At 42.2% G+C, this 14,645-nt stretch overlaps 2 protein-coding genes across 6 annotated transcripts in view; both read left to right on the forward strand.

Annotated features, from left to right (window-relative positions):
• The window catches only part of PPP1R14C (protein phosphatase 1 regulatory inhibitor subunit 14C), a 535,162-nt gene that overhangs the window by 459,809 nt on the left and 60,708 nt on the right, over nt 1–14,645 (forward strand). The gene's annotated exons all lie outside the window — the stretch shown is intronic.
• Nucleotides 1–14,645, forward strand: part of PLEKHG1 (pleckstrin homology and RhoGEF domain containing G1) — a 239,848-nt gene that overhangs the window by 139,770 nt on the left and 85,433 nt on the right. For all 5 annotated transcript variants that reach the window (XM_066247886.1, XM_066247882.1, XM_066247883.1 and 2 more), the window contains one exon: nt 3,427–3,932. In XM_066247886.1, the coding sequence (XP_066103983.1) occupies nt 3,525–3,932 (408 nt within the window). In that variant the 5' untranslated portion in view covers nt 3,427–3,524. The remainder of the gene's footprint in view (nt 1–3,426; nt 3,933–14,645) is intronic.

Below are 14,645 nucleotides of genomic sequence, written 5' to 3' on the forward strand. Positions count from 1 at the left end.
TGGCAACGTGGGCGTCATTCCTTGGAACAGGGCCCGATTCATGTTGCTATGTGACTCATCCGTGAAGTGACCCCTAGGGACCTGAGTTTCGCCTCCCACTTTGGCCTACCTTTAAGAGTATAAAAGCACTGTCCCCCCAGCAGCCCAACATGAACTCCTCAAAAAACATCGGTGCTTTTTAATTCCCTCTTTTCATCCCTTGGTCCCAATATTGGCTAGCTAACTTAGAGTGAAAGTAAGTAAAAAAAAATGAGTCTCTGTTGTGTTCATTTTCTACTGTTCCTGATAATGAACACCTGCCAAGACTTATGTAACTATTCAATGTAGTTTTCTATCCTGGAGAGGAGGTTGATTCAGAAAACCAGAACTTGCCCCGGAGACTGGTGTCTCCAGATCTATGGAAGTAGGTTGCTCAAGAGCCTTCCCAGTGCCCTGGCTTCCATTATGTTTGGTCCTAACTCAGCCTCATTTGACCCTTGAAACCTTAAGGAATCCTCATATACTTTCCAAGTTAATGAAAGTGAGATCAACCTCGTGGTTATGGTTATAGTGGATGCCAATAGGAAGAAATTCTTCTCGTGTCTGCTCCTACTTTGGACTGTCCAGGACTTTCTCAACACCAATCCCAAATATGGGCAAGCATCCTTTGTGGCAAGCTTACCTCAATGCCTGGCTGCTTCTTGGATTTTTGCCACACTACAGTTGGATCATGCTTTTTAGTGCAAGTGCAATTTAACTACTATAACTAGTCCATGTTTTATAGGCCATAAAGTTGTTATACAGCAAGCAGAAAGAGTATTGCAAAAGCTTTAAAAATTTGTGGCAAACTTAAGCCATGTGGTAGTGGTTAATGCTGATAAATAACTCATTTCCTACACATTTCTTACCATTCTTTCTTGTTGACCCATTAGTTCCTTTTCTTTATATTCAGTAACTTTAAATTTGCACTATAAGTTGGCACTGATATTTGCCAGATATAAACTCTCTAGCAAAAGTCAGGACATTGAAGGATACAGATGTGATGGATGCTTTGTATTCTAGGAATATTAGTACCAGCTGTTTAATGACATTTATTATAGAGTCAACAGAAATTCATATTCCTTTTTGAAAAATGATCATTAATCTATATTCTTGTTATTGTACTTATCTTCCTTTAACTGTCCAAACATAAATTTCACTCTTCTAATTTTCTAAACAAAACCCATAAACATGGATTTTTGGTGGTCAGGTACTCTACCAAAATGAAGCAAACTTCTTATCACACTGTTTATTGCAAGGCATTCTGTTTCTATAAATCTGGGATCACATCGCGGGGGAAAATGTTGACCCTGCCTTACAAATGAAAACATTTGGAACTTTGTGTTTAACCAGAATAGCTTTTAAAAGGTTAAATTTCATGTAGAGCCTTTATGGACCCATAATTTCAGAGCTATGGGTATTGTGACCTTTTCACTTGGCAGATATTCTGTTCCTGTGGCCTCGTCCAAACACAAATAGCTCCCCTGGCAGGGTAGCTCAGTTGGTTAGAATGGCGTCTCAATATGCTGAGGTTGCAGGTTCAGTCACCAGTCAGGGCACATACAAGACTCAACCAATGAATGCATGAATAGGTGGAACAACAAACTGATGTTTCTCTCTCTCTCTCTCTTCCTTCCTTTCTCTCTAAAAAATCAACTTAAAAAAGAATAAACACAAACAGCCCCATTTAAAAAAAATACATCATTTTCTCATACAGTGTGTCCGTAAAGTCATGGTGCACTTTTGACCGGTCACAGGAAAGCAATAAAAGACGATAGAAATGTGAAATCTGCACCAATTAAAAGGAAAACTCTCCCAGTTTCATACCTATTCAGTGCATTTCGATGTGGCTCACACACAGATTTTTTTTTTTTTTTTTTAACAGAGGCAGAGATAGACAGGGACAGACAGACAGGAATGGAGAGAGATGAGAAGCGTCAATCATCAGTTTCTCGTTGCGCATTGCGACTTCTTAGTTGTTCATTGATTGCTTTCTCAACCCCGAACCTGGGTCCTTCCGCATCCCAGTCCGACGCTCTATCCACTGCGCCACCACCTGGTCAGGCTCACACACAGATTTTTTTAGGGCTCCTTAGGTAGCTATCTGGTATAGCCTCTACAGACTCGTCACTGACTGATGGCCTACCAGAACAGGGTTTCTCCACTAAACTGCCGGTTTCCTTCAACTGCTTATCCCACCAAGTAATGTTATTCCTATGTGGTGGTGCTACGTTATAAACGCGCCGATATTCACATTGCACTTTGGTCACGGATTCTAATTTAGTGAGCCACAGAACACACTGAACTTTCCTCTGTACCGTCCACATCTCAACTGGCATGGCTGTGGGCTGCTCCACTGTATACACGGTGTTACGTCATCGTCTGTGCATGCGCACATGCTGCTCCATCATCCTATAGAAACTGGGAGGGTTTTCCTTTTATTTGGTACAGATTTCACATATCTATTGTCTTTTGTTGCTTTCCTGTGACCGGTCAAAAGTGCACCATGACTTTACGGACACACTGTAATGTAATTCCTATATTTATTAATTATTTAATTATATGATTACACTGTCATATTATCTAACTTTACATAGCGAGTGTTGTGGTTAGTCAGATATACTCTATAATATCGTAGCTCCATACAGACCACAAATGGAATGTCGGCTTTCAAGTAGAGATTTAGAGACATGTGGTGAGAGGGCAAGTTTGAAAGGGGGAGGTGTGGGTCTTAATATTTTGGTTTTTCTTGCCAAGGATTAGAGAAATATTGTCCATGTGACACTTTCTGTAACGTTGTGTACTAGTAACGTGTAAGATCGTCAGCGTCTCTTAAGTCAGGTAGCGGTGGTTCCGGGATGCAGCCTTTCAATGTTGTGGCATTAAGATGGAATGCCCGAAATGCAGAACAGCGATTCGCAAAATTCCATCAGAATCACCTCGGGCGCATTTTAAGTACATAAGAATCACTTGTGGTGCTTGTTAAAGCTCTGGGGTCCTTATGCCCTGACCGCTGGCCTTTGAATTCAGAAAATCGGGGCCAGTCTGCATCTGTTCGTCATCCCAGGTGGTCACGTTTGAGGCGATGGTTGCGGTGCCTCTCAAACATTAACGCGTGTGCACATGGCCCTGGCATCTTGACAGTAGGCCGACTGATGTTCAGTAGGTCCGGGGAGTGCCCACGACGGCACGTCCCACACGTTCCCAGTTGATGCTTTCGAAGCTCTTAACTTTGCAACTCAACCAATGACCGTTATCTTTGCATGTCCTTCTATTACTAACTTGCTGCCTTTTTTGTTTTTGACTCTATATTTGGGCTGGGTTTTAACTGCCTTGAAATCTTCTGTTTGTTATTTGAAAATACTTAACCTTGCTTATCTTATCCTTTTTTTCTTTCAATGTGTATAGATGTCCACCAGTTGCCTCTTAAAGTGCCATTAGCTGTTCCTGAAGATCCAGACCCCGAGACCACAGCCAGGAATTCCCGCTCCCAAGAACTGAAGACCATGGAGCTCTCGGACAGCGACCGGCCGGTCAGCTTCGGCTCAACATCGTCCTCGGCTTCTTCCCGGGACAGCCACGGTTCCTTTGGCAGCCGAATGACCTTAGTTTCAAACAGCCACTTGGGCTTGTTTCCCCAGGATAAGGAAGCAGGGGCCATAAAGCTGGAGCTGATTCCAGCCAGGCCGTTCTCCATTAGCGAGCTGCAGAGGGACCGCATTGCCGGGCAGCAGGGCGCGGACGAGGGCGGCGAGAGGCAGCCCCGGACCCAGCGGAGAGCGGAGGCTCATGGGGCCACCAAAACAAGCGCAGAACCGGCCACCAGCCCCAAGCTGCTCTACGTGGACAGAGTTGTTCAGGAAATCCTGGAGACTGAAAGGACTTATGTGCAAGATTTAAAAAGCATCGTAGAGGTAAGGCAAACTTTATTTTAAAGCTGGTCATGCAGGACGAATATGCTTGCAAGATAAAAGAGCCAAGCCAAATGTCGGGGATGTATTGTCTCCTAAGATGCAGAAGTGGTGTGAACGTTTAAACAGATCATAACTTAAGAGAAACCCTAGGGTGCCACTCATTGTGTTAAAATCCTCTACATATTTGCATTAATGGATTGATTATGTGTTAGGAGCTAGAATGAGGATAATGTGTTCACCCATGTGTTGTGTTAACAACTCCTACAGCAAAGATCTGAGTCCCTGGCAGATAGTGGGGTAGACAGAGGATGGAGTAGGACCTTAGGCCTCTAGAACTGCAAGTGTTAGGTGTCCCTGGACCGAGCCACATCGGGCTACCTTTACCTTAATCACAACTACCCACTGGTGCCTGGGAGCTTCCAGAAATACTGATACCTGGGTCCACCTCCGAGACTAGAATTTCATGCGCCTGGGCCGTGGTATTTTGAAAGATCCCACGTGATTCTAATGTGCAGGCAAGCTTGGGAACTGCTGCTCTATGCTGTTTTCCATATTGGTTGGCATTTGGCAGAAGGTAGTAAAGGGTAGAGAAAAACTGTGGGCTTTGTCTTGTCTTGGGAATTTCTGTTCACTTTTATAGTAAAGTTTCCATCAATTATTTGACTCTGTGCAAATTGAGCTCCACTAATGTGCCAGCTTTCGTGTTCTGGAAATTCAATTATTAATTTGACTTTGGTTTATAGATAGGTTTTTAAGGATTAAGTAAGAATGACCAGAGCAGCTCAGATGTGAACTCATTCTCAATTAACAATTATGATATTAATATGTTAAAGGCAAATTTAGATATTATAAAACTATAACCACTTTGCTGCCTGGTAATATACCAAATTCTCTCATTTGTTAGCGCCTACTTCCTGTTTTAGACTTTCAATCTAAAATGTTTCAGAGTATAGGAGAATATTTGCTGATGAGAACATTCTCTACCAAATACATACATTCTTATAGCTTTAGCAAAAAATAAAATTAAATTCTAAGGCATGAGTGTGTGTTGAGTTCCACTAATAATAGAACCAGACACTGTCTACTTAAAAATAGTTATGACATAACTTTCTAGTAAAAATAGAAAAATCAATTGATGCTCAACCAAAACAATATGTGATACCAAATGTCAAATAAGCCAGGCCAATTGCTTTTCAGTTTCAACAATGATGTCATTTGTACTTGAGAAAAAATACCTATGAAACTGCCAAAATTTTTACAACCTCTCAGGAAATTTATGGTTGTCAAAGCTTTCTTTGGTCTATCCTTTTTCTTTCTTTCTTGGAAACTTTTCCACCGAATCAAAACTTGCTATACTGAGAGAGAAGCCTTGAGTTACTAACTGGTATTCCATGAACACTCTCGCTTTTTCTGGGCTACTTGAGGCATCTTGGGTGAGGAGGTAGAAGGTAAAACATGAATGAAAAAGCAGATCAAGGGAACTTGCATGGAGCTGCCATGCTACAGGTTCCAGATTGTAATCCTTTCCTTTCCCCGAGAAAATTTCTTTTGGTGATGAGGAAAATAAAAAGAGAGAGAGAGGGAGGGAGGGAGGGAGGGAGGGAGGAAGGAAAAGGAGGGAGGGAGGGAGGGAGGGAGGGAGGGAGGGAGGGAGGGAGGAAGGAAGGAAGATCAAGACAGAATATTTGCTAAGAAAGTTTCAGTAAAACTTCTATTTCAGGCCCTGGTGGCTCAGTAGATAGAGTGTCAGCCCAGCATATGGACATCCAGATGCCGTTCCTGGTCAGGACACACAAGAGAAGCAGCCATCTGCTTCTCCCCAAACCCTACTCCTTTCTCTCCCTCTTCCCTTTCTGCAGCCAGTGGCTCACTTGTTTGAGCATGGCCCCTGGTGCTGAGGATAGCTCCATTGGAGGGCATCAGCCTCAGGTGCTAAAAATAGCTCAATACTGGAGCATCAGCCCCCGATGAGGTTGTCAGGTGGCAGGTGGGACACATGCAGCAGTCTGTCTCACTGTCTCCCCTCCTCTCACCTAAAAAAAAAGGTGGAGTTTCTTGTTAGTTTACTCTATCTCAGCAATTATGATTTCTGGGGGAAAAACAAAGTCTAATTATTTGTAGAGGTAAACTGGTAAGACACTTCCCATGTATGCAGTAGCATAGTTCATACGTTCTGTACTCTGCTTATTAAATCCTATCTAACTAATATCCTTCAATAGTCATTCTAAGTTTAATGAATTTCCCCATGAGTAGTGCCTTTGATCTGTATAACATATTCATATATAATCCTCACAGTTCAGGTTCTGATTTGGTTTTTAGGATTTATAAACAGAAGCATTTTTATAAAAGCTGATTGATATATACACTGACTTAAGAGACATTAAAAAAAGAGAGACATTAACAATGGGATTTGGCATCTTTGATATCATCATAGTTATTTATTTCTGAGAAGAGATTCTTCCAACTTTACTTAGGCAACAGGATTCTCAGATGTTGGTTTCATATGCAAAGAAGGCCATAGGCCTTTCTTTCCCATATGTAGACACATTATATTAAAATAATCTCAAATATATAGGTGTTTTTCCTTTCCCATTCTGTTTAGGGATTCAGAAACAAATTCCTCATGGTTTCTGAACATTCAACTAAAAAAATGTTATTGTTATTCCTGTTGATCTTCAGTCCTTGAATTACTCCCTAGACCCTTCCGTCTGCCCCACCCACCATCATGGCTACTCCATCCCCTGCTTCCTCACCCAACATCCAATTCAATTACTTTTGTGCACTTGACATTTGAGGGAGAGAGGGAGGTGAGGTCTTGACTGTTGCCCTTACTCAAAGGAACAATGGAGCCATTATTTCCATTTCTATGTATGGCTCCTAATAACATGCATAGACAAAATTAGATAATAAAGAAATTAAATTTTCAAAGTAAAAGTAAAATAGCCAGTGATACAATTGTGGAGAGACAGAATTCCATAGTTGGACAGTAGAAAATAAGGGTCTCTTTCATATTTACGGAGACCTTAGACTGACTGAGCAGGGGCTCTCGTGGGTAGAGTGGGTTACTGTAATCTTTCTAAGTGGTCTACAAAAGAGCCTTTGAGAGCCTCATAAGATTTGGTCCCGGATATTGTTCATGGCCTGTTTTAACCTTTTAGGAAAGTTTTAAATAGTTCATATTACATAATGCTGTGTAATTAGAAGTTACATCCCTACTATGAAATGGCATCTCTGAACTGTAAGAGATGCTAAATTAAGTCAGCTTGGGAGTGTCGAGGATATGTATGTGTATTATGAAAAAAAGTAGGTAAAGTATACATATTTGTGGCACATATTTATTTTTTCTATTATTTTCCAGAGAACTAGGATTCTTTCCAAGTACTTTTATCCATACAGTGTGTTAACAAGCTAAGAATTGAGTATTATAACAATAACATTTAAAATTTGAAGAGCCAAAGCCTTAAGCATGTCTTTGTTGAAAGCACTCGGCATTATTCAGAAGCGGTAGCTGAACCAGGAGTAGAATGATGATCTCTGACCTCTCCCTCCCTCTCCCCCATTCTGGTGTTTATTAGTCTACATTTACTCTTTGATCATTGTGTGATAGTAGACAGTGTCATGGTAGGTAGACGAGAGGAAGTTACTTTTCACACATAGTGACGTAAAACACATTGAAATCTATTCTGCCCATCGCCAGAGCTTGGAAGAAAGACTAGCCGCTCTTAGTATGGAGGGACCCAGCTCGTTGGAAGGGGAACCCTCTTCCTTCCATGGGGAAGCAAGCCTTCTCCTCCATTTGTGCAGAATGGAGAAGGACCATGCCAAGGGAGTTGGTGCAGTGACTCCCGTTTACTCCACTTGGCTCTTAGACTCGCGAGGTGACTAAGACTTGGGTGGAATGGAATTTGAGTTGGCTTTTGTCCCAGGTCATTTCTCCCTGAAGGACAATCCTCTCCCTGAGGATTTGAGGTGGTTCCCGATGAAGGATGGCTTCCTATTGATCCTGTGGGAGACGGGATTGGTAGGTGTGGAAAGGGGAGTGTGTGTCCTGTTGGAGACAGGGTTGGTAGGTGTGGAAAGGGGAGTGTGTGTGTCTGCCCATCTCCCTTAGCTCTAAAGGACTGACTCCACACGGGCCTTCCCTGGACCATCCATTACTGCTCAGGACACGTGACAAGAGGAGAATGGCCTTGAGACAAGGGAGGAGGCTGTTGGGAAGAGGTGACTTGTCATGGATTGTACTGTCTTGGTACTTGCAGGTGTCCTCGTGCAGTGCTTTCCCTCCAGGTTAAATAATACTTATTATATTAACACTTTTTATGAGGTTCATGGAGACTAAAGTTTGTGAATGCTGAGGGAACTATGTGTTCGGTGCTACACGGTAGGACTTGGCATGAATTGTCTTTAATGAAAGCTTGTTATGTGGGCGGAGTTAATAAAGAACTTACGCCGTGGTAGTTGGCACGATTTAATGTACTTTTTCTTATATATGGCATTTGAACACTTTTGTTTGAATGTCTCTATTTGTTCTTTCCTCTAAGGGCTTTTATCAAAATGGATGAATGAGATCTGTCTTAAAACCATGTAAGATCTATGATAACTTAGAAGCAAAACTATTAAAGAGCTTGACCAGTGGTGATGCAGTGGACAGAGTGTCGACCTGGGATACTGAGGTCCCAGGTTTGAAACCCTGAGGTCACAGGCCTAAGCATGGGCTCATCTGGCATGAGTATAGGGTCACTGGCTTGAGCATGGGATCATCAACAGGATCCCAAGGTCGCTGGCTTGAGCCCAAGGTCGCTGGCTTGAGCCCAGGGTCACTGGCTTGAGCAAGAGGTCACTGACTTAGCTTGAGTCTCCCCAGTCAAGACACGTCTGAGAAGCAATCAATGAACAATTAAAGTGATGCAACTACAAGTTGATGCTTCTCATCTCTCCCCCCACCTCTCTCTCTCAAACAAATAAACAAACAAAAAAAACTGTTAACTAGTTTTCTGCTTCCTCAAATACTGTTCCTCAAATAGCACATCTAATCACTGTATGTAATCCCCCCATCTCACTGCCTCGTCATCTTCATGTCTCGTTGCTGTCATTGTTCCTGTTCCCCCTTCCTCCCTATCCCATCTCAGTCTCATCTCTTGCCACCACAACAGCGACAAAACCTTGGAAGGTGGGAACACGGCGGTTTTGAGTGGCATTCTCTTCTACTCTGCAGTCCGGTTGGGAGGGCCTTTTTCCTCTCTCTGTGCCTGAGGGGTTTGTCCACTTTGAATGTCCTGCTGATACCTTCCTGTTGATTGTAACGGGCAGCGACAGTGGTTCCAGGTGAGCCGCGTTCAGGGAAAGCCGAGTGAGCTGGGGTCTGCAGAGTGGCTCTGCGAGACCCGCTCTTGGCTTCTCACAAGGATTCGTGTGTATTTAATGACTGATGGCAGTTTAGGTTACGCAAGTCCATAAAAATTTTTATAGCCGAATCTTAATTTATGACCAGACTTTGAGTCAAAACTAAGGAAAGTTGTTTTTTTTTTTTTAAATACCCACATTGGTCAGATTCTCTTGCAAGCTTGGTAGACAGCAAGTGTTAACAATGTGACGCCTTCAACTTTGTGGTTTTGCACTACCTCATAGCTTCCAGCAGCTGTTAATATACTCCATGGCTACTACTTCTAAATTTTCTAGAAATGTGCCTTAATAACAACAACAACAGAAAACCCCACAAAAATATTATAGTATTAACAGCAACTGTTGTCTGAGTATTTATCATCTATTAGGCACTGGATTAAGCATTCATGGCCTCTCAGCCCCATCGTGTGCGTACCATTATAATTTTTCCATTTTAGCACAGCAGTCTTGAATGTATAGAGGATAAAGGAACTTGTCCTAGGTCCCTTAATGGTTCGTGGTACAGCTGGAAATGGAACCCAGGTTCCATTCAAAGACCCCATCTCTTACACTCCACTAGTCCACACTGTTATCACAAATCTCTTAGAGTCTAGCAGAGAATTCAAAGATTTTGGTCCTCTCTCGAAGTTCTTAAACTCTCTAGAGCAGGGTTTTGTAACAGCAGCTCCATACACATTTTGGATTGAATAATTCTTGGTTGCGGGGGATAGTTATGCACATTGTAGGGTGTTTAGCAGCAAACTTGACCTCTTCTCACTAGGTACCAACAGAACCACCCCCATCCCCACTCATGGCAACCAAAAATGTCTCTAGACTTTGACAGATATCCCTTGAGAAGCAAAATTGTCCTGAATGAGTGAGACCTACTACTTAAAACACCTGGGACACATAGTGTATAAGGGTAGGCTAGCCAACAGTAACAAACAGACCTGCAAATTTAGTGAATTAATACAACAGGAGTTAATTTCTTTCTCCTGTAACATCCATGTGTTAGTGCTGAGGGCAGTGGGAGTTGTGCTCCTCTACACAGTCATCAAGGATCCACGCTGATGAGACTGTGATCTTCAGCCTGTGGCTTCCGAGGTTGGGGTGGTCTGCACCATCTCAGTTAGGTACTATGGCAAGAGGACATGGGGACATGCATTTTGGAGGTTTCTGAGGCAGGCATAGAAGTGGCTCACACCCTTCCTCTCCTTCTACTGGTGAGAATCTGGTCAGGTAGCCAAACTCTAAAAAAGGCTGGAAGATGTATTCTAGCTATGTGCCCAAAGAAGGTAGATAACATTCTGTGAACTGGCCATCTCTACAATGCACTATACATACAATGCATTATATTGACCTTGGTGTGTGTGTGTGTGTGTGTGTGTGTGTGTGTGTGTGTATACCCTGAACAACCCAGTTTGAATTGTGTGGGTCCACATATATATGGATCTTCTTTAATAAATATATAGTCAACTCTACGTATCTTAGGAGTTTCACATCTATGAATTCAACCAACTTGGTATCAAAAAACAGTATGTTTGATCCTCGATTGGGAATGTGCAGATGTGAAGACCAACTTAAATTATACATGTATTTTTCCTGCGTGGAGGTCAGCACCGCTAATCCCCATGTTGTTCCAGGGTCCACTGTAATGGAGACATCTTCACTGTAAAACCTACATCATGTATTCCCAGCACCATCGCTAAAAATAAAAACACATAAAGCATAAAGCAAGAAAGATTTTGATGATGCTTACTGCTGAGATTATAGTTACTTTCTTTACTAAATAACCCTGTAGCCTGACCTGTGGCGGCGCAGGGGATAAAACAATGACCTGGAACACTGAGGTCACCGGTTCAAAACCCTGGGCTTGCTTCGTCAAGGTCTATACAGGAAGCAACTACTATGAGTTAATGCTTCCTGCTTCTCCTGCCCTTCTCTCTCTCTCTCTCTTCTCCTCTCTCTAAAACTCAATAAATTAAAAAAATAATAATAACCCCATAGAATGTTTTAAATTGAGTTCTTCATTTAGGGCTTAAAACAGATTCGGACCAATGTACCTTCTATTGCTCCTCTCCCCCCCCCCCTTACGGGTCTCTGTCACCTCCACTTTTCTCTACCCCTCGTCCCATCGCTCGCAATTACCTCCCCTTTTGCTCTCCTAGTCATTGCTGTCTACCTGACCTGCCAATAGGGCTCTGTGGAGTTATTGAACACCAGGTAGTGTTTCTGTTTAAAAAGAGGGCTGCTGGGTCTAGCAGAGGTCTCACTTACCTTGCTAGTATTCTGGAAATAGTGTTCTGGAATCAATGGGGGCAACAGACTAGAGACCTCACCGATAGGATGCTGCTTGGAAACTGTAAGTTCATTGCCACGCTGATGAAGTTTGCGAGACGATTGACTTTGCTCCTTTTTATTGCCCTGCCCTTTTAAAAAAACTCATTTCAGTGGCCATTCTGAGAAGCCAAAATGAGAATTATGGGCACTTAAAGAAAAAAATAATTAATGATGAACGTGGGATCATAGAGATGACCCCATGGTAGCTGGTTTGAGCCCAAAGGTCGCTGGCTTGGTGCCCAAGGTTGCTGGCTTGAGCAAGGGGTCACTGGCTCAGCGGGGGCCCCCAGGTCAAGGCACATATGAGAAGCAATCAATGAACAACTAAAATGCTTCAATGACAAGTTGATGCTTCTCATCTCTCTCCCTTCCTGTCGGTCTGTCTGTTTCTCTCTCACACACACACACAAAAGAAAAGAAAAAGTAAAGTGTTAAACTTAATTTAATACATTTTAAGCCTTGTACTCCCCAGATCGACTGGCATCTTTATGGATGCTCTTCCATAAGAAGTTGAAGTCAACTTGCATTTTTTCAGAGGTGAACTTGTAGAAAGTAAATATACCATGGATAAATATATACGTACTAGTCTGCTTACAGTTGACCCTCAAACAACATGAATTTGAACTGTGTAGGTTCACTTATATGTGTATTGTTTTCAGTAAATACCTGCACTGTTTTTCCAAGATCAGCGCATTCCACGTGGTATGGCCACAGACCACCTGCACTGTCTCTGACCGCAGCTGGGAGTCCACGGATGTGGGAGGCTGCCTCCATGTGTTGGTCCGCCATTTTATACAGGGCACTTGAGCATCCACAGATTATGGTATCTGTAGGGGGTTCTGAAACCAATCCCCTTTGGATACAGAGGGATAGCTGGTGTTGTTAAGTTTTTGAAGAGTCAGGATTTATACTCACATTTTCAATCATATGGGGAGTCAGCACCCATGCCCCCTGTATTGTTCAAGGGTTAACTGTATATTGTTAACCTTTACTGTAGTACAGTTTTCAAATTACTAAAGACTTTGTAGCATTAGTATAAAAATCATCAATTCATATGATAATTATGGATGCAGTAACATTCCTCAGTGTCTTCCTCATGAAATACTGAATCTCAGATAGTGGAGAGGTCACCCTTGAATTCTTAACAATCCTAACCTATGACTTCATTCTTGAAACGTGGAGCAGTCTAAGGATGCCCGGGGTATTAGGGGCCCTAAGTCAGGCTTCGTAAGGCATTCTTCCCAGCTCACAAGAATTCGTGATTGGAGAATTGTTCATAGATAGAGATTGTTTCTAACACCCGTCACAAATGTCTGAGATACAAGGAAGAGAGAGTACAGATGAAACGGGGGAAAGAAAGGAATGAGTTTTGAAGTGCCTACGTTAGGCTCTGCGGGAACGTGGCATGACATGTGTGCTCCTAAAGGTCACTCACTGCGAAACCACATGAGAGGAGGTAAGGCTTGTAGGAAAAAGGGTGCTGAGCGCAACACTCAACAATGTCACAGTGACACATTTATAAAATAAAAATATAGGAACCTAACAAAAGTGGAGGCAGTTTTATACATATTCAATAGTTCAGAAATATACACATATTCTAGTAAATGTGACACTTTACCACGAGAAACCTGAACTCTCTTGTGGAAGCCCCTAGTTCCCATACGTCAGTCACCCTCCGTGTGAGAGAAAGAACAGAGGGAGCAAGAGAAAACAGACCAATACAGAGGAGAAAACAAGGGGGAAATGTAAGATAGGCTAAGAGGACAGAGAAAAAGTAGAGAGTAGGCCATTAGCAGGGTTGCAGCTTAGGAGTTGTTATGAAACAGGGTTACCTGTCACTGGCACAAAGTTGTTGCACCTGCTCTGGTGGCTGTGGCCCCCGACACACAGCGTGGACTGAGCTGGTAAGCTGCTGAGAGTGTGTGGATTCTGGGCTGAGCTCTGGAACCGAGAGCAGCTTTCTGTGTTCACCTCGTGTTTCTCGTGGATGAAATCCTGTCTAAAAAGAAAGGCAAAATTAGGAAGTTTAAATTAAGTTCCAATTGTTCCCTAATATATTAATCATGTGGGAACAAATTTGTGTTTTCAAAACAAATGTTAGAGCAGAACTGACTGTACTTACTCTTTCGAGGTGTAATACTCATTACAAACAGGTCTCAGCACTCTCCTCTCCCCTTTGCTCAGAGCAGAGGATTGAGGAATACTAGACTAGTTGTTAAAAAGACATGGTTTTCCATTTATGTTAACTAAGACTAATAAAGACAGTGACAAATATCCTTAATGCATTTTTTATTCCCATGTCATAAGAAAATATGCTTTAAGAGAATTTCAAGCTTCTTAGCAGTTTGAGAATTTATTCGTATTTTTTAAAACTAACAAATAGATCCGTGCTCTAATTTTAGTTCAGCAAACATGATTACTTATAAACACAAATAGAATTCTTTTTCTTTTACTGAAAGGATTTGCACAATTTGATCAAATATTCTTTCACAAACGATAGATAGCCTTTGGAGTCTATGAAACTCTTGGTGCACCAAGAAAATTTAAAAGGTAACTATTAGCATTTCTGACATTAAAGTTAGAATATTTTTCACCTACAGTTTCAGATTCAGTTAGACAATGTATCAAGGGAGAGGGCTGACTTAGAATGTAAATGGGGAAAAAAGAAAATAGAAACTATACTTTTCACAGACATAACTGAGTACACTAATTTCTTTTGAGTGATCAAGCACTTGTACACATGCCTGCAACTAAAAAGCCCCTCCCCATTCTATCAGCCTTTTCTTCTGAGGCAACATTTTGATTTTTTTAAATGAAAAGGCATTTCAAAAACTTCAGTGAACTCTGGTGATGGAGTAGCTGTTATCACCAGTCTGCTAAAGAACTGCCACTATATTTCAAAGCCTGTCCACGAGCAGAATGCTGTTGAAGATTTGCTAAAACAGGTCCTGTTCAGTTGGGCTCAAATCCTGCTGCCTTTGGGTGTGTGCC

Source organism: Saccopteryx bilineata, chromosome 12 (assembly GCF_036850765.1).
Source record: "Saccopteryx bilineata isolate mSacBil1 chromosome 12, mSacBil1_pri_phased_curated, whole genome shotgun sequence".
NCBI lineage: Eukaryota > Metazoa > Chordata > Mammalia > Chiroptera > Emballonuridae > Saccopteryx > Saccopteryx bilineata.